Genomic DNA, 17,262 nt, shown 5'->3' with positions numbered 1-17,262 from the left:
AAGTTTCCAGAATGGAATAATTTTTAATTTTGTTTCACAGACAGGCAGACAGACTAAAGAAATTACCTTGCTTTTAACTGTGCACATGCACAATCGGGACGAGATTCCACATACTATAATTTGCCAAATTCAGAGCCAAAGTCCTGCTAAACTGCAGGTTCATGTTCCGATTCATGTTCTACAGTATTCATAAAATTCAATTGAAATTAATTTAATTCCTCCATCATAGACTGATGTCTATAGATAGACAGGCAGACAGTGTACCAATCATTTAGCCACGCTTTTCGCTTTGCACACGTGGTGTAATTGTACATCATGTGTCAGCATAACTTAAGTATTATTTCCATTGGAAACATTATCAGGAACAAATCATGGTTAATTGTTCTTTTTTCTTTTAAAAAAAATGCGTTTAGGGATTGTATTGACAACTTTAGCGAAACAGACAAGTGAATTTTGCTATGTCAAGAAAAATGATGCCAGTACATGAACATTTATTGACTTATTGTTTCTGCATCAGCATCAATATCATAATCGATCGTTATTATTACGCCGAGCACACAAGCGAAAAGTGGGGTTAAGCTATTGGCTCATATCCGTCCGTCCGTCCATCCATCTTACCAGTTAACGATCATCAGTGTATGATCAGGGAACAACTTATTTAAACGGAATGTTATATTTTGAACACAAATCGGAAGAATAGGAAGACTGTCGTCTTACTGTACGTACCTTGGCTCAGAATTTGTCCTGGAGTGAGATCATTTTTCTACTCTGTCTATCTGTCTGGAAGTCAAACAAAATGGAAAACTATTCCAAATAGGAAACTTCCTGTTCTTAAGGATGTCATAAAGGACACAAATAACAGGCATGAAGAACTAATGTAATGGACAGTGAGGAAATTGTGGTAAACCCCAGAATTTGTTTAATTATGCACCTTTAAACCTCTTTAAACCTTTATTTAATTTGAATTATATACTTGAAGAAGCCTGGTGTTGGCTTAGCGGTTAGGGTGCCGGCTTGGGATCCGAGGATCCTGTGTTTGAAACCCGGTTGATCGCTGAATTAACGCCAGGGGAGTTGACTCAGCCTGTCATCCTTCCGAGGTCGGCAAATTGAGTACCAGTTCACTGGTAATTCCCTGTGTGCCGCAAGAGGAAACTAACATGGTTGGCGGCAGGAAGGGCATCCGGCCATAAAACATTGCTTCAAAAAGGGGACCACGGTGCCCGGAAAAGGCCAACCCTTGCTCTGCAGGGAAAAATGGCCTCCAGAGGTGGTTCAATTATATACTTGAAGACTGTAGAATAAAAATCACCATTATAATATATCTATATATCGACATATAGCATTAGAGGGCGTGGCATGTGTATCAGTGTGAAGAAGAGGCTGCCATAATGGCTATGTACCGATTAATAAAGCCTCCATCTCCGAAACTGTGACTCAACGTCGTCGTATTACAGTGGATAAGGGTGGTTGTGGTAAAAGACTGCTTCAGTTGCTCTAAACTTCTGATTTGTAATGATATTTAAAATTATTATCTGCTATATAAGAGAGCTGTTGGTTGGTCTGTCTGTCTGTCTGTCTGTCTGTGTGTCGCCATTTTTCTAAGATGGCTGAATGGATCTTCGTCAAACTTTGAGAGGTTCATCAGTGAGTGTCTGGGAGAGTTTTAGGCAAAAAAAGAAAAAATTGTTTTGTTGGATTTTTAAAAAAATTGCTCGATTGTGCATAAGCCTTTTTGATTAATGACAGTTATATACAAGTACACATTCGCATAAATAAATACAAAACAATCACCAGACATTTGAACACAAATAAATCAAACAATTCCGGAAGTGTACGAAGTTGGTAGTAAGGCTTCTTCTTCTTCCTAAGTGGCATCACACTTAACTCAGAAACGTGATGAACAGCACATTCAGTAGCATGTATTCAACGAAAAGGTGAAATTATGATTTGACATTTGTGATGGATTCTGATTTGGATCTAATTGCTTTTCCATTATATTTGACCTCATTTCAAATATGTTAATGTTTCTTTTTCTCGAGCAACACCGGGTACTCCAGCTATAAACACATATATATTTTACTCAGGGTACAAATACAAATACAACTTTGTCTGGGGAGTAACATAGGCTATGTGGCCGCGGCCTTATGCAGGGTTGTGGGGGACCGGGAGAGGGGCGTAATTCTCTATGTAAATGTATCCCGTGTAGTGCCACCTGGTGATGGTGGCAGAGGGTATAACAATTTCCTTTTTTTACCTGGGCAACACTGAGGTTAAAGTTTATTACAATTTCCTTTTTTTACCTGGGCAACACTGAGTTTAAAACACTCTTTGCACTGGTAATTTTTTTTCTCCTTCTCAACCCCCTCCCCCCAAACGGAGGGGCCTGTCAAAGCCACCACCCCCACCCCAAAAGATGTATATGTAGTATATCCCCTACCTCTCCCCTCACCTCTCGCATCCCTCCCCCTTCCACCCCTCCCACTCCCTTCCTCACCCTGCCCTCTCCTGCCTCCTCCATCCCCGGCAACGCCGGGTACTCCTGCTAGTTATATTATAACCGAAGTACAGGAAGGCCTTTCCGTTCGTGGGTTTCCCGTTCGTGGATTCGCTTTATCGCGACGAATTTATTGAGGCACGGTTTGCGGATTGTGGTCAATACTCCCGAATAATCAGGAGTTGGTTAATTATGTTCCACATTATTTCACCTCAATAACACGGTCTTTAACACAACAACACCCTCAATCATCACCATAATCTGCATCAACTTGGCTTTATCGTCGCCATCACATTACTGGATCAAGTTAATAATCATCATTATTATTAAAGGTAAGTTTCATGATCTAATAATAATAACTCTAGAAAATAAACTTTATTTTATGTTCCTAATACAGGAAAAGAATACCTCATTTTATGTTCTTCAAAACTTTTATTCTTGAAAATGAATAACACAAAAACAATGAACAAACATGATAATTAAGGGGGCCATTTGGACAAATTCTAAACTTGAAGGCCCTAACCCGATTTTCCCCACTTTGTTTGAGGATTTGTGGTTGTAACCCCAACAGGGTTGTAACCCCTGTGAACGTCAAGACTTCTTGGACACTGGCGGAGTTTGGGGGGATCCAGGCAATGCGCCCACCTATATTTTTTTCAGTCTTACAATAAAGATAAAAACATCCCGTATTTAAATATGAGCAACAATAATGAACGTAAACTGCATTTGTGATTTCATGTACACTGTAACTACACGAACAGATGGTAATTTTGGAAGTCAGACCTAGCTACCCATTATTAATATTAAGCGCATGCTCCCCCCCACCGACCCCCCAAATAGAGAAGTCAAACTATGCCTAGGCCCTTGGACAAACCTGAACACTGTGTGGGGTATAGTGTTCTATGAACTCTGGAGTTGTCTACGATTTTATTAATGTTTGTAACATGCCTTTCCCTTGCAGAATTCCTGTAGCTCTTCTTGAGAGACGCTTTTTCCTGCTTTACGTTTCACCACCGCACACACCGCCTCCCCGAGCCGGTAATCGTGTGCACCGACAACCTGAGCAAAAATGAAGAAGACACAGTTCGCTCAAGCTCACTCAAAATTACTTTTTCTCGTACTTCAATCGATACATCAATTGTCTGAGATGAAGTTCAATAAATCCTTACGTGGGCCTCCATGACGTCGGGATGCAAGTACAGGATCTTCTCGATCTCAGCTGGATAGACGTTCTCTCCACCACGGATGATCATATCTTTGGAGCGCCCAATGATGCTGCAGTAGCCAAAAGCATCCAAAAAGGCGATGTCTCTGCAAGGGAGAGCGGATATTTACATCTATACATGGATTTGACCCATTAGGAAGAACACGTGATGCTTGGATATGCAAAGTCGAGGCTCGCGGAAAAGCGAGGATACAGAATGGACCGGAACCCTTTTGTCATGTTTTCCATTGGCATATGAGGAGGAAATGACGATGACGCTGGATGCCACTGTTATTTGGACCATTAATATCATATAAATGTCAAAGGGGTCATTAAATGCTAAACAAATAACATTAAGAATTAATAAACCAAAACATACCAAATGCTGGATTAGTAGTCAACAATTTTTCAATATAATCTAATTTGGGACAGCAGCCATTGTGTTAATTTCAACAGAAAAAAAATGGATGAAGATAATGTCGAAACTACCCAATGTTGTAATACTTGCCTCAACCACTGAAGGCCTTCCGAGCTGTGCCCATGTTCTCGGGGCAAACACCCCTCCTTCCCACCCTCAATGCGACAATACCAAACAAGAAGTCACCATGACATATCTATTGTTGTTCATGAGAACAACTGGTTCTCAATAAGCAAGAAAGCTGTTTATAAACAGTTTTTAATGCTAATCGAGAAGCTGGTGCATATATACGGTATGTATATATATATATACACACAGTCACGTGAAAAAGTAAGTACACCCCATGTAAAGTTTTGACTTTTTCAACATATTTCAACATACAGCTATTTGATCTTCATTTCAACAATATTGAGAGATAAAGGTGATATAATATAACAAATATCATGAAACATTTACATTTTGTAGTCCATTGTATAATTTAAATAAACATAAATGCAAATTTCACATGTGGAAAAAGTAAGTACACCCCCATATTTATCACTACTTCAAATACCTAAAATTAGAATCAGGTGCACCAGCTTGGGTGCAAATGATTAGAACATCGTAGAGAGGATCTTGGAGGAACCTGTCTTATTTAAACCTCAGACATTTAGTTTGGTTTGCTCTTTGTTGTTAAAGTGTGTGGCATCACCATGCCTAGATCAAAAGAGCTCTCTGAGGCCTTCAGAAAGAAGGTTATAGATGCCTACGAGTCTGCGAAAGGATTTAAAAGGATCTCCAAACAATTTGAAATCAATCATTCGACTGTCCGGAAGATCATCTACAAGTGGAGAAGATTCCAAACAACTGCCAACTTGTTCAGGCCAGGCAGTCCCAGCAAGTTCAGCCCGAGAGCAGACCGCAAGATGCTGAAAGAAGTCTTGAAGAACCCCAGAATGTTATCACTGGACCTACAGTTCGCTCTTGCCACTGTTGATGTCTAAGTGCACGAGTCTACCATTAGAAAGAGGCTGCACAAATTTGATCTACATGGGAGGTGTGCCAGGAGAAAACCTTTGCTGTCCAGAAAGAACATCAGGGCAAGACTAAAGTTTGCCAATGAACACCTAGGCAAAGACCAGCACTTCTGGAACAATGTGCTCTGGACAGATGAGTCAAAGGTAGAGCTATTTGGCCACAGTACCAGAAGACATGTTTGGCAAAAACCAAAGACAGCATTTGACCACAGCATTTGACCACAAGACCCTTATACCAACTGTAAAGCATGGTGGTGGAAATATTATGGTTTGGGGCAGCTTTGCTGCATCAGGGCCTGGGCAGCTCACCATCATAGAATCCACGATGAATTCTTCATTGTACCAGAGGGTGCTTGAGGATAATGTGAGGCCAACTGTCGGAGAGTTGAAGCTCAACCGAAGGTGGACCTTGCAACATGACAATGACCCTAAACATACCAGTAAATCCACCAAGGAATGGCTGAAAAGAAAAATATGGAGGGTTCTGGAATGGCCAAGTCAAAGCTCGATCTAAATCCCATCGAGATGTTGTGGGGGGATTTGAAACGAGCTGTGCATGCAAGAAACCCCTCAAACATCGCACAGCTGAAAGAATTCTGCATGGAGGAGTGGGCAAAAATTTATACCAGTCAATGTCAGAGACTGGTAGACAGTTATAAGAAATGCCTACTTGAGGTTGTTTCTGCCAAAGGGAGCAATACCACCTATTAGAGCCAAGGGTGTACTTACTTTTTCCACATGCGAAATTTGCATTTATGTTTATTTAAATTATACAATGGACTACAAAATGCAAATGTTTCATGATATTTGTTATATTATATTGAAGCGGGGTGCTACGCCCGCGACTTGTTGCCAAGGAAGGTAAGCCACAACGCGTAAGTTCAAATGAGTCTTTATTATCAAGCTCAAACTGTAGCACTGGGGTGCTCGGGGCTGCGCGCCCCGTGTATATCCCGAGGCCACGCCTACCCCTCGGGCGTGGCCGACACCCTCTTGATGCGCGGAATGATGTCACCACACCAGCGATCCATCGTGTCCGCCACACGCGCCCCCCCCCCCCAGAATTCCCGCGCACCTGAAGGGTCAGTTTGCGGGGCAAACGGATGACCCGGCCGAAGCGCCCCCTGGCGGCTGGCGGAGTCTGGGATGCCGGGATGTCATCTGGGGTGCCCCCGGCGGCACCTGGGATGGGTGCAGGACCGGGGGGGGTGGGCCGGCGGGGCTGGGCGGTGCCGGAAGTCCGCCCGCCGGGGGGCGGCCCCGGCGCGAGGGCTGAGCCACTGCCGGGGTTCGTCCACGTCGAGGTGGGCCGGCTTGAAGCGGTCCACGGAAACGCGGTCAGGAGTACCGCCAATGTCAAGGGTGAAGTGTTTCGCCCCGGTCTCCAGCACGTGGAAGGGCCCGTCGTACAGGGGCCGCAGCGGTGTCCGGTGGGCGTCGTGGCGGACGAACACGTACTCCGCCATGCGAAGCTCCGGGGCGACGTGCGTTGGCGGGCACCCGTGGTGCGCTGTCGGCACCAGGACGAACCTCCGGGCAGTCGCCTGCAGTGCGGAGCGCGGCTGGCAGCGCCCGAGGGAGACGGGGTGCCTCACCGTGCCCGGGGTGAGGCACGATGGGGCGAGGCCGCCCGAGGGAGATGTCGCACAATGGTGCCGTGGAGTCGGGGAGGAACTCGCCTGGCACCCGCAGCGGTTGTCTGAAGACCAACTCCGCCGCGGATGTGCGCAGGTCGTCCTTGGGCGCCGTCCGGAGGCCCAGCAGGACCCAGGGGAGCCTGTCGACCCAGCCGCCGTCACGGAGGGTGGCCCGGAGTGCGGCCTTCAAGGAGTGGTGGAATCGCTCTCACAGGCCGTTGGCCTGGGGGTGGTAGGCCGTGGTGCGATGCAGCTGGACGCCGAGCCACCGCGCGACCGCCCCCCAGAGCTCCGAAGTGAACTGGGGGCCGCGGTCGGACGAGATGTCCGAGGGGGCACCGAACCGGGCAACCCAGATGGCGATGAACGCCTGCGCGACGTCCGCCGCCGTCGTCGCCGACAAAGGCACGACCTCCGGCCACCGGGTAGTGCGGTCCACCATGGTGAGGACGTGGGTGAACCCCCGCGAGGGGGGCAGAGGTCCCACCAGGTCCACGTGGTCGAACCGACGTTCGGGCACCGTGAACGGGGCCAACGGGGCCTGGGTGTGTCGGTGCACCTTCGCGCGCTGGCACGCAAGGCACGTCCTGGTCCAATCGCGGACGGCCTTCCGGAGGCCATGCCAGACGAACTTGTCGGCGACCAGCCTCTGGGAGGCCTTCGTGCCCGGGTGGGACAGGCCGTGGATGGCGTAAAAAACCCGGCGCTGCCAGCCCGCGGGCACGATGGGGCGAGGCCGCCCGAGGGAGACGTCGCACAAGAGGGCCGTGCCTGTGCCGTCGAACGGCACCTCGGTGACGCGGAGGCCCGTGACAGCGGTCCGCAAGGCCTGGATGTCAGGGTCGGCGGTCTGGTCCACCGCCATCCGGGCATAGTCGATCTCAAGGTGGACCGCATGGGCGACGGACCGGGAAAGGCAATCCGCCACCGGGTTGTCCTTTCCCGCGACGTGCCGGATGTCCGTTGTGTACTCGGACACGGCCGAGAGGTGACGCTGCTGCCAGGCCGACCATGGCTCGGCGACCTTGGCCATCGCAAAGACCAAAGGCTTGTGGTCAACGAAGGCCGTGAACGAACGGCCCTCGAGCAGATGGCGGAAGTGCCGGACCGCCAGGTGGAGCCCAAGCAACTCGCTGTCGAAGGTGCTGTACCGGCGTTCGGGCGGGCGAAGCTGCCGGCTGAAAAACGCCAGCGGTTGCCAAGCGCCACGCACCCATTGCTCGTGCACCGCACCCACTGCGTAGTCCGACGCGTCGGTGGTAAGGGCGATCGGTGCATCGGGCGCCGGGTGCGCGAGCATGGTGGCGTTAGCCAAGGCGAGCTTCGCCCCAGCGAACGCCGCGTCCATCTGCTCGGTCCAAACGACGTCACCTTTGCCCGGCTTTCCCCGGAGGGCCTTGTGCAGGGGGCGCAGGAGCTGGGCGATGCGGGGCAGGAACCGGTGATAAAAGTTCACCATGCCCAGGAACTCCTGGAGCCCCTTGATCGTGCGGGGGCGCGGAAACCCCTTGACCGCCTCCACCTTTGCCGGCAAGGGGGTGGCCCCGTGCCTGGTGACGCGGTGCCCCAAAAAGTCGATTTCGGCGACGCCGAACCGGCACTTGGCGGGGTTCACAATCAGGCCATGCTGGCCCAGGCATTCGAAGAGCGTGCGGAGGTGGCGGAGGTGCTCTTCGCGGGATGCGCTTGCGACGAGGATGTCGTCCAGGTAGACGTAAACGAAATCCAAGTCGCGCAAGACGCTGTCCATCAACCGTTGGAACGCCTGAGCTGCATTCTTCAACCCGAAGGGCATCCGAAGAAACTCGAAGAGGCCGAATGGTGTAATGACGGCCATCTTCGGTATGTCCTCCGGCCTGACGGGGACCTGGTGGTACCCGCGGATGAGGTCCACCTTCGAAAAGAAGGACATTTTCGCCAACCGGGCGGAAAAGTCCTGAATGTGAGGGAACGGGTAGCGGTCGGGGGTGGTGGCGTCGTTGAGGCGGCGGTAGTCTCCGCACGGCCGCCATCCCCCGCCGGGCTTCCGGCACGATGTGCAGCGGCAACGCCCAAGCGCTCTTGGAGCGTCGTACGATGCCCAGCCGCTCCAGCGTAGTGAACTCCGCCTTCGCCACCGCGAGCTTCGTCGGCTCGAGTCGGCGTGCCCGGGCGTAGACCGGTGGCCTGACGGTGGGGATGTGATGTTCCACCCCGTGCTTGACGGCTGCCGCCGAGAAGGTGGGCCGCGTGAGGGCCGGGAAGCTGGCGAGGAGGCGGGTGAACTCGTCCGCTGCCGGAAGCGTACAGACCAACCTCACCGGAACGGAACCGCTCAGCAAGCCGCTTGGCGAGCCGCTCAGTGAGCCGCTCAGGGAGCTGCCCAACGAACTGCTCAACACGCAAGCAAGCGAGCTGAACGTCTCGGCCTGGACTAGGCGTCTGTGCTTCACTTCCACCAACAACCCGTTTGCACAGAGGAAGTCCGCACCGAGCAATGCCATGGGCACGCTGGCGGTTACGAACGTCCATTGGAAGCGTTGCCCTCCGAACCACAGGGAGAGGCAGCGCTTCCCGAATGTGCGTATGGGTGTTCCGTTGGCTGCGAGCAGCGCGGGGCCGCAGCCTGCGGTTCGCTTGTCGGACGTGGATGCAGGGATAACGCTCACCTGTGCGCCTGCGTCGCAAAGGAAGCGACGCCCGGACAAGGTGTCCATGACAAAAAGGAGGCTGCCGGAAACGCCAACGCTCAGAGCCGCTACCGAGCGCCGGCCCGGGAGTTTCCCGACTTGCCAAACGAGCACGGCGGGCAACAACTCCTAGCCTTATGGCCAAACCTGGCGTGGAAACGGCACCAGGTTTGCGGCGTTGGCGGAGGCCGCGGCCTTCGCGGTGGTGGTGGGCGGGGCGTGGCTTTGGCCACGAGGTGTGCATCGGCATCAGCCTCGGGATCCACGAGGTGTGCAGCAGCATCAGCCTCGGGATCCGCGACGGTCGCGCCGACTCTCGCCCGCGTGTCACAAGCCGCGAAAAACTTGTCGGCCTCGACGGCCAGCGCATGGGGTACCTTTATTTTTGAACCGGCCAATGCGAGGCGTACCTCTCCCGGGAGCAGGCGAAGAAAGAGCGCCCGGAATAAAAAAAAATCCGGGGCCTTGTCACCAAGCAGCGACATCATATTGTCCATCCGGACCGATGGTCGAGTGTCGCCGAGTTCGGGAAGGTCCAGGAGGCGGTCGGCCCGTTCGCACTCCGTGAGGCCGAATGTGGCGATGAGACGCTTGAGCGCCTCGTACCTGTGGTCCGCCGGTGGATTCCGCAGGACGGACACGACTCGGGCGGCTGTGCCGGGCCCGAGGGCGGCGATGACGTGGTAATAGCGCGTCTCATCCGCCGTTATGCCTCGCAGTCGGAACTGTGCCTCGGCCTGTATAAACCATACCTCGGCCTGAGCTTCCCAGAACTCAGGGAGCTTTACCACCACAGCGTTGTTGGCCATGGCGCGTTCTGTGGTCAGTGACGGCTGAACCGAAAGGGGTCACCAATGAAGCGGGGTGCTACGCCCGCGACTTGTTGCCAAGGAAGGTAAGCCACAACGCGTAAGTTCAAATGAGTCTTTATTATCAAGCTCAAACTGTAGCACTGAGGTGCTCGGGTCTGCGTGCCCCGTGTATATCCCGAGGCCACGCCTACCCCTCGGGCGTGGCCGACACCCTCTTGGTGCGCGGAATGATGTCACCGCGCCAGCGATCCATCGTGTCCACCACAATATCACCTTTATCTATCAATATTGTTGAAATGAAGATCAAATAGCTGTATGTTGAAATATGTTGAAACAGTCTAAACTTTACACGGGGTGTTCTTACTTTTTCACGTGACTGTAAGTGTATGTATGTATGTATATATATATATATATATATATATATATATATATATATATATATATATATATATATATATATATATATATATATATATATATATATGTATATATATATATATATATGTCAGAAACCACCTTTTCTGATCGAAATAGAGTTCCACCAACAGGCTTGAGAATGACGAGACCTTTATTGAAATAACACTTTATACGGATCCGGAGGAAGCCAAGACATCTACAGCAAGAGCCAGTCTCATGCCAAGTCAAGCCTTCCTGCCAACACATTGATTCTCATTCCTTTATATATGAATACGATTATCAGAAAATCTCCGAGAGAACAAAGCGACTGGCGAGAGTCCCTCCCACCGTTATCCGCTGTTCGGGGGAGTCAGCCCTTCCTTATCATTCGGACCAGATATAGTTTCAAAAAGCTCCGAGGTGACGAAAATGTAACTCACAGAGAGAAAAGTGCATGCTTGGCCAGATAAGACCATGCTTGGCCAAACAAACCCATATATTTTATGGGTTTGTGTACATGAGTAATTCAGAGCATGTTTATACAGAGTCAAGCGTCGCTGCGATTAATACAAAATATATATGGTTAACGATAGGTTTTATGTCTGCAACCTAAACATTCTGCTAGTGTTACGCAAAATCACGCGCATGTGAGCGTTCTCCTGCCCGCGGCTCGAGGCGCCGTCTGAGAATCATGATAGGGATTTTACGACCGGCCTTATCTAGCCTCGAAAGTGCACACGTATACAATTTGTCCAACACGACTGAAGCGAGCCTTTCCTCATTTTAAATGAAAGCGAAGCAAAAACCTCATTGTAACTCAGGCGTCACTGTCATTAAACAAAACAGTTAATGTTTTTGGCAATTTATCAAAGGATTTATGTCTACGATTCAAGCAGCCTACCTAAGGTTCGAATACATTTTATTAACTCATGAAATAACATTATAGAACAGCATTTTATAACATAGCTTACGTGGTAATACGTCAGTCAACCGGCATTTATAATTGAGCATTAAGCAGTAACAAATCTGAGACCTGACATTCCTTCCTCTTGTCTCGTCGAGACAAAGTATCTCAAGAGACAACGTGCCACATCGGGCTTTATTGAAAGACCATCGTGTAATGCGGGTATCTCCCAAGGGCATACCGTGCGCCCATAGCGCCTCGCCCGTGCATTTGGGGAACGTGTCGTGTGGTGCGTGCTTGGAGCCTGAGGGCTCAAAACATGAAAGTTCATTAACGTTTCGGATCCACAACGAAGACGTCTGGTCCAGATGAGGTTCTGCTCCGCCAGAGGGTGCATCACTTCCCCTGCGGAACTGGCTCCCCCCACCCTTTGCAGACGCAGTCCTTGCAGATCTTCGAAGTTAATCAACGGTCATGCCCATGAGGTCCCTCACGTGTTGCTGTTCTGGGGAATACAAAATGTCGTCAGTATCTTGTGTCTCAATTTCCTGGTCAGGGTACAGAGCGTAAAAATCCGAATCCGAATCACTTGAAGCAAAGAGATCCGCAACATGTGGATCAAAGAGATCCGAAACATTTGGATCAAAGAGATCCGAAACATTTGAAGAAAAGAGAGGGACTTCCTTTATGTCAAAGTCTCCCATGGGCGCCTGGTCGGCTTGCGGGTCTAGGATATCCACGTCGGGTCCCTCGACCGCCAGACCCAGTGTCGCAATCAGATCCATAGTTGGGTCGGAAGGGGGCGTGCAGCTGTCCGCTTGTAATACATAAGCAGCGTTAGCCAGTACACGCAAGGGGTTTATAGCACAAGTATCACAGTCATCACATACACCGTTACAGGCAGCAGCCAGTTCCCACATGGGATCCACACAAGTATCACAGTCGTCACAAAATTCAATGCAATTTTCTGGAGCGCCGGTCACGTCTGCCTTGTTGAAGGACCCGTTCAGGTCGACGGCCTCTGTGGTCAGAACCATAGTCGTTGTCGGCGGCTTTTTCACTTTCCATCCTGTAAAATACTTTCTCATACAGAGGAGGACTAGAGATTTCATTAGTGCCCCCCAAATTACTACCCCGATTATCACAGCCAGTGCGGTCAATAACCACTTCACTATGGTGCCCGTCCATCCCTGGAACCAGTCAGTGAGCCAGCTAAATGTATAAGAATTTTCGCGCGCGATCCGATCGATCGTCAGGGCGTGGCTAGTTTCCCTTAGTCTCACTATTGCGGCTGACACTCCTTCAGATGGATCGGGTATGTAAGTGCAACATTTTCCCTCTATAATTCCGCATACCCCTCCTTTCTCTGCCAAGAGCATGTCCAAAGCCACCCGATTCTGCATCACCATTGTACGCATGTGAATCACCGTGTCCAATAGTATGTCATGAGCCGTAGCGGTGTCGTTTGCCACCTTTTCTAGGGCCAAAGCCAATTTATCTATCCGGAAACTATCCATGACTGTGCCCGCTCCTGGGAAGAAGAAACCAAACACCTTTTCCCATAGACTCCCGTGTAGTTTAGTGGTTCCATCTTCGTTTATGACTGACCTCTTATAACGCCTGTCCAAGGACTTTGGGTCTAGCTCATCCAGTATCTCAACGTCAGGAAGGACTGAACCCAGATAACATGTGCCCCCCCAATTATTTGGTAAATAGGGGTAAGCCTTGTCGCCGCATATAAACATTGTCCCATGGGGTGGGACCAGGTGGGTGGATAAGCACTGGAGTCCCTTTACCACCCCATTAATCCTACTAACCCCCCTAGAGAATGTTATAGCCGTTATGTTGTGGTTGTGTTTATCTTGCAGTACTATTCGTAGTGTAATCCCCGAGCTCCCTTGTCCCAGCTTCCCCTAGCTACTGTTGCTATCAATAGTATCGCACCTATGATTAGGCCCATCCTTACTGTGGTTGCTGTGGTGTAGTGTCTGGTGCTTGTATGGCCAACTTACAGTGCGTGGCGTGGATCCACGAGGTCTTGCCCTCGCAAAAGACTGCCGTTGGTGTAGTCAGCGACACCTGGACTGGTCCCGTCCACCTTGGTTCCAAGGCGTTCTTGCAGGTGAAGTGCTCCACGAACACCTGGTCTTTTTCCTCTGGTGGAACACCTGGTCCACAAGTCTCCTGGGAGCGCCTGGTCTACAGGTCTCCAATTTCCTAATCCACTTTTTTCAAGTGGATCCAATTTTATCCAATATTCAATTTTTTTAAATTCAATCCCATTTAATCCAGTCCAATTCAAATTAAATTCAATCCTTCTCTCAGCATCCCATTACCTGTTTCCAACATCAATAAAAATAAAATTATAAAATTAATAAAAAATCAATCATCTCAACTCTCAAATCGAATCAAAAAATAAAAATAAACGAAAATTACTTCAGCGAGAGTTTCAACTAGAATTAACACAAACCAACCACCTTTAACCTCCATTAACACAAACACAAACCACCATTAACCTCGATTAATACAAACAAACCACCATTAACCTCCATGAACCTCCCCCTATTATTTATTTATTTTCACGAATAAACAAATAATAGAAATAACCTGGTCTACTTCCAATTTCAATTCTGGTCAGTTCTGGTGTCTGGTCACACACAATGTTTTCCTCACCCACTGTGATTCGCTCACAATAGATTCTCACTGTTATGTCTGAAATTAAGCTACCCTACTGGGTATTCGTGAAGGGGGTCCATCTTTCCCAACCCCTTCCTTCACACCAGCCACTTCACGTTGTCCACCATACTCACTGAATTGTCATCAATTCTGAAATTCGTCTCATGAAAACACATCCCAGAGTCTAGTGTAACAGCCAGACAAACACATAGACACGCTGAAGACCCCAGGGTACCCATCAAACTAGCTTGTCCCCAGATCAACAACACAGCGAAACATGTAATTTTACTAAAATAATCACTTACTCATAACTAGCTGGATAACTAGCATAACTAGCTCAACACCTGGAACTCATAACTAATACTCATACCACTAATTACTCATAATAACTCATAATTACTTCTGTAATTACTCATGCCAATACTTACTCAAAATAATGTAATATCCCAATCTTCACCCCTTATGCAAATCGAAGCACCCCGGACAACCCACAACCAATATCAACCACTGTAGCCGCCTTCCCCTCCAGGCAGCCACACACAGCCACATACATCTCCACCCACGTCACACAAGACAACAGCCAACGAGTGTGTCCACCACACAGAAACCTTTGGCAATGCAACAACCGAACTCCCAGACAACCAACAACAAAACCCAATCCATCTCCATGGCTCATCAAGCAGTTCCAACTTAATCCAGCTTCACATACCGATTTCCCCAAAACTCGTGAAACTTCACCCCCATTCTGGAAAAACCCTGGACTAAACCCTGACACCCTAAATAACTTCAGACCCATCTCCAATCTACCCTTTCTGTCAAAAGTTTTGGAACGTGCTGTGGCCACTCAACTCAAATATCACCACTCTGCCAATAACCTGTATGAAACATCCCAATCCGGATTCTGCTCCAGCCACAGTACTGAAACTGCTCTCCTCAAAATCACCAGCGACCTTTTCTCTCCTCTGATGCCGGCAACCTCAACATTTTCATCCTCCTCACCTCAACGCCTCCTTTGACATCATCAATCACACCATCCTCCTCACCCTGTTTAGACCAGCTTGTGCCTATTAAACCCAAATCAGTTCACTCCCAAGCTTCACATGGACCACCTACTACTCTCAAATTATCCACTCTGGCTCCGGAATCCCAAAAGCACTCTTCTCTACAATAAACAAACTAAATAAACAAACTTTACAACGTGAACAAACTCCTCAGCGCCCTGGATACCGCCACCTGTCATTCAGAGTAGACAACAGCATCTCCTTTCTGGCTTTCAGCATCTCCTTTCTCCTTTCTGGCATCCAAATGAAATTCTGGCTTCAAATCAACTTCCTCGAACTTAACTATGATAAATCTAAATTAATCTTCGTTTGCCCACAACCACTCATAACTTTGCCCCCCAAAAAACAAGTCACATTCTTTGTATATTGCCAACATTGTTCATCGTTTAAGTATCATCCAGAACTAAATTTTTATAAACCATCAACTTGTAGATGCATTTATTTATATCCCATTAACCCAAGAACTCTCAATTGCTTGGTTATATTTTAGTAATGTCATATATCCATATTTCTTTTCCAAATTGTTCCTGATATACACATTAATCCCATCTGTCTTTGTTTCCAGATGAACTCAAATCAGGAAATCAACACAAATCCTTATTACCTCCAATCAATTTAAAATTAAATCAACAATTCAAAACCAGATCGGATCAGCGATCAGAAATCACTTTTCCAATCAACACATTCCAAGCAACAATTCATTCAAAGACCAAGCTTAAAAACACAACTCTCATCTTACTGTGACAAATAAGCAACCAACCTACTTCACACTAAAACAAATAACTTTTCATCACCCCTTCCTTGATGGAAAAACTTGATGATTACACAAAGTTCCCGTTTACATTTTGTGACTCACAGCTCCTGCCTCCATGGAACAATGACGCCTGAGCACTCAATTAGCCCTCCCAGTACCAAAGACTTACAATCAGACCGACAGACAAACAAATAACAGAGGCCTGTCGCCAGCCCCAGCACAGGACATCACCTTTCCGGGCAGGTACAATATAATCCACAGCATCGAAATGCCAATTTCTATCCGGAGCCTCGCAAAGCCAAAATCCATGCATGCGTGCTCCATCATGCAACCCGATCTGTACTCGGTGCGCCCGGCGCCCCCTATAATCAGTGAGTTATAATAACCACAATATCTCTGGCACCCAACTCGTGATACCACAATTTAATCCACGTTACTTGCATCTCTTCATCCTCACAAATGTCCTCCTAACATGACTTAAATTAAATTCCAGCGTACTGTACCTGACGCGTCCACAACAACAAAAAACTCGATATTCTCTGTCCACTAATTACGTACATGACTTCAGTTTAACCAACAATATAATGTCCTTTCCTTCCAGATTTAGGTTCTATATCCTGTCGTTAAAGCAACACCCTGTAGACTGACTCCGCCTGTCGTTCTTCCAAGGTTAGTGAATTCCCTCTGACCTTTCCCTTGCATATCTCGAACAAAGGTCAACTAAACTTTAAAAGGTCAAACTTCGAATTGGTCAACACAAATGCATCGATGCATCTTCCAGCCGCCACTCCGCACTGTACCTTACTGTATGAACAAGACTTCCTGTTGGAACTTGGCTCCGGAAATTAATTACTCTGTCTTGAAATCGTTTAATTTAACCATCTTAAATAAATCCATCCATCTATCCATCTTATAAATCCATCTTAAATAAAAATCCATCTTATAAGTAACGTATTCGTCCTGTGACATTGCCTGGCATATATGTCGCAGCCGGCCACTATTCCGACATGGCTCGTCTGACATGAACGTCCGACATCCAGCAAAGTCGAAATGACCCACAATGCATTTGGGCACACATCCTCCTCTGAGAGTGGGCGAGTTATCGCCAGCACTCTGAGCAAATCTCATACAGCACACCCGTGACTCGCGGCTCGCTCGGCTCCTGTCTGAACACCCAATATCCCTCTACCCAAACTTCCACGGAGCCGCACGGCGGAA

At 48.4% G+C, this 17,262-nt stretch overlaps 1 protein-coding gene across 5 annotated transcripts in view; it reads right to left on the bottom strand.

Annotated features, from left to right (window-relative positions):
* LOC137438556 (medium-chain acyl-CoA ligase ACSF2, mitochondrial-like) overlaps window positions 1-17,262 on the bottom strand; it is a 179,302-nt gene that overhangs the window by 15,486 nt on the left and 146,554 nt on the right. For 4 of the 5 annotated variants that reach the window (XM_078767049.1, XM_078767047.1, XM_068133700.2 and 1 more), the window contains 2 exons: window positions 3,667-3,808; window positions 3,446-3,556 (listed from right to left, as the gene is read on the bottom strand). In XM_078767049.1, the coding sequence (XP_078623175.1) occupies window positions 3,446-3,556; window positions 3,667-3,808 (253 nt within the window). Of the gene's footprint in view, window positions 1-3,445; window positions 3,557-3,666; window positions 3,809-17,262 lie in introns of those variants that run through there. The other variant, XR_013621151.1, reaches the window with a different exon arrangement.

The sequence above is a fragment of the Myxine glutinosa genome, chromosome 13 (genome assembly GCF_964187855.1).
Source record: "Myxine glutinosa chromosome 13, kmMyxGlut1.1, whole genome shotgun sequence".
In the NCBI taxonomy this organism is placed as follows: Eukaryota; Metazoa; Chordata; class Myxini; order Myxiniformes; family Myxinidae; genus Myxine; species Myxine glutinosa.
The sequence above is the reverse complement of the archived record's forward strand: the minus strand, read 5'-3'. Positions and strand labels throughout refer to the sequence as shown.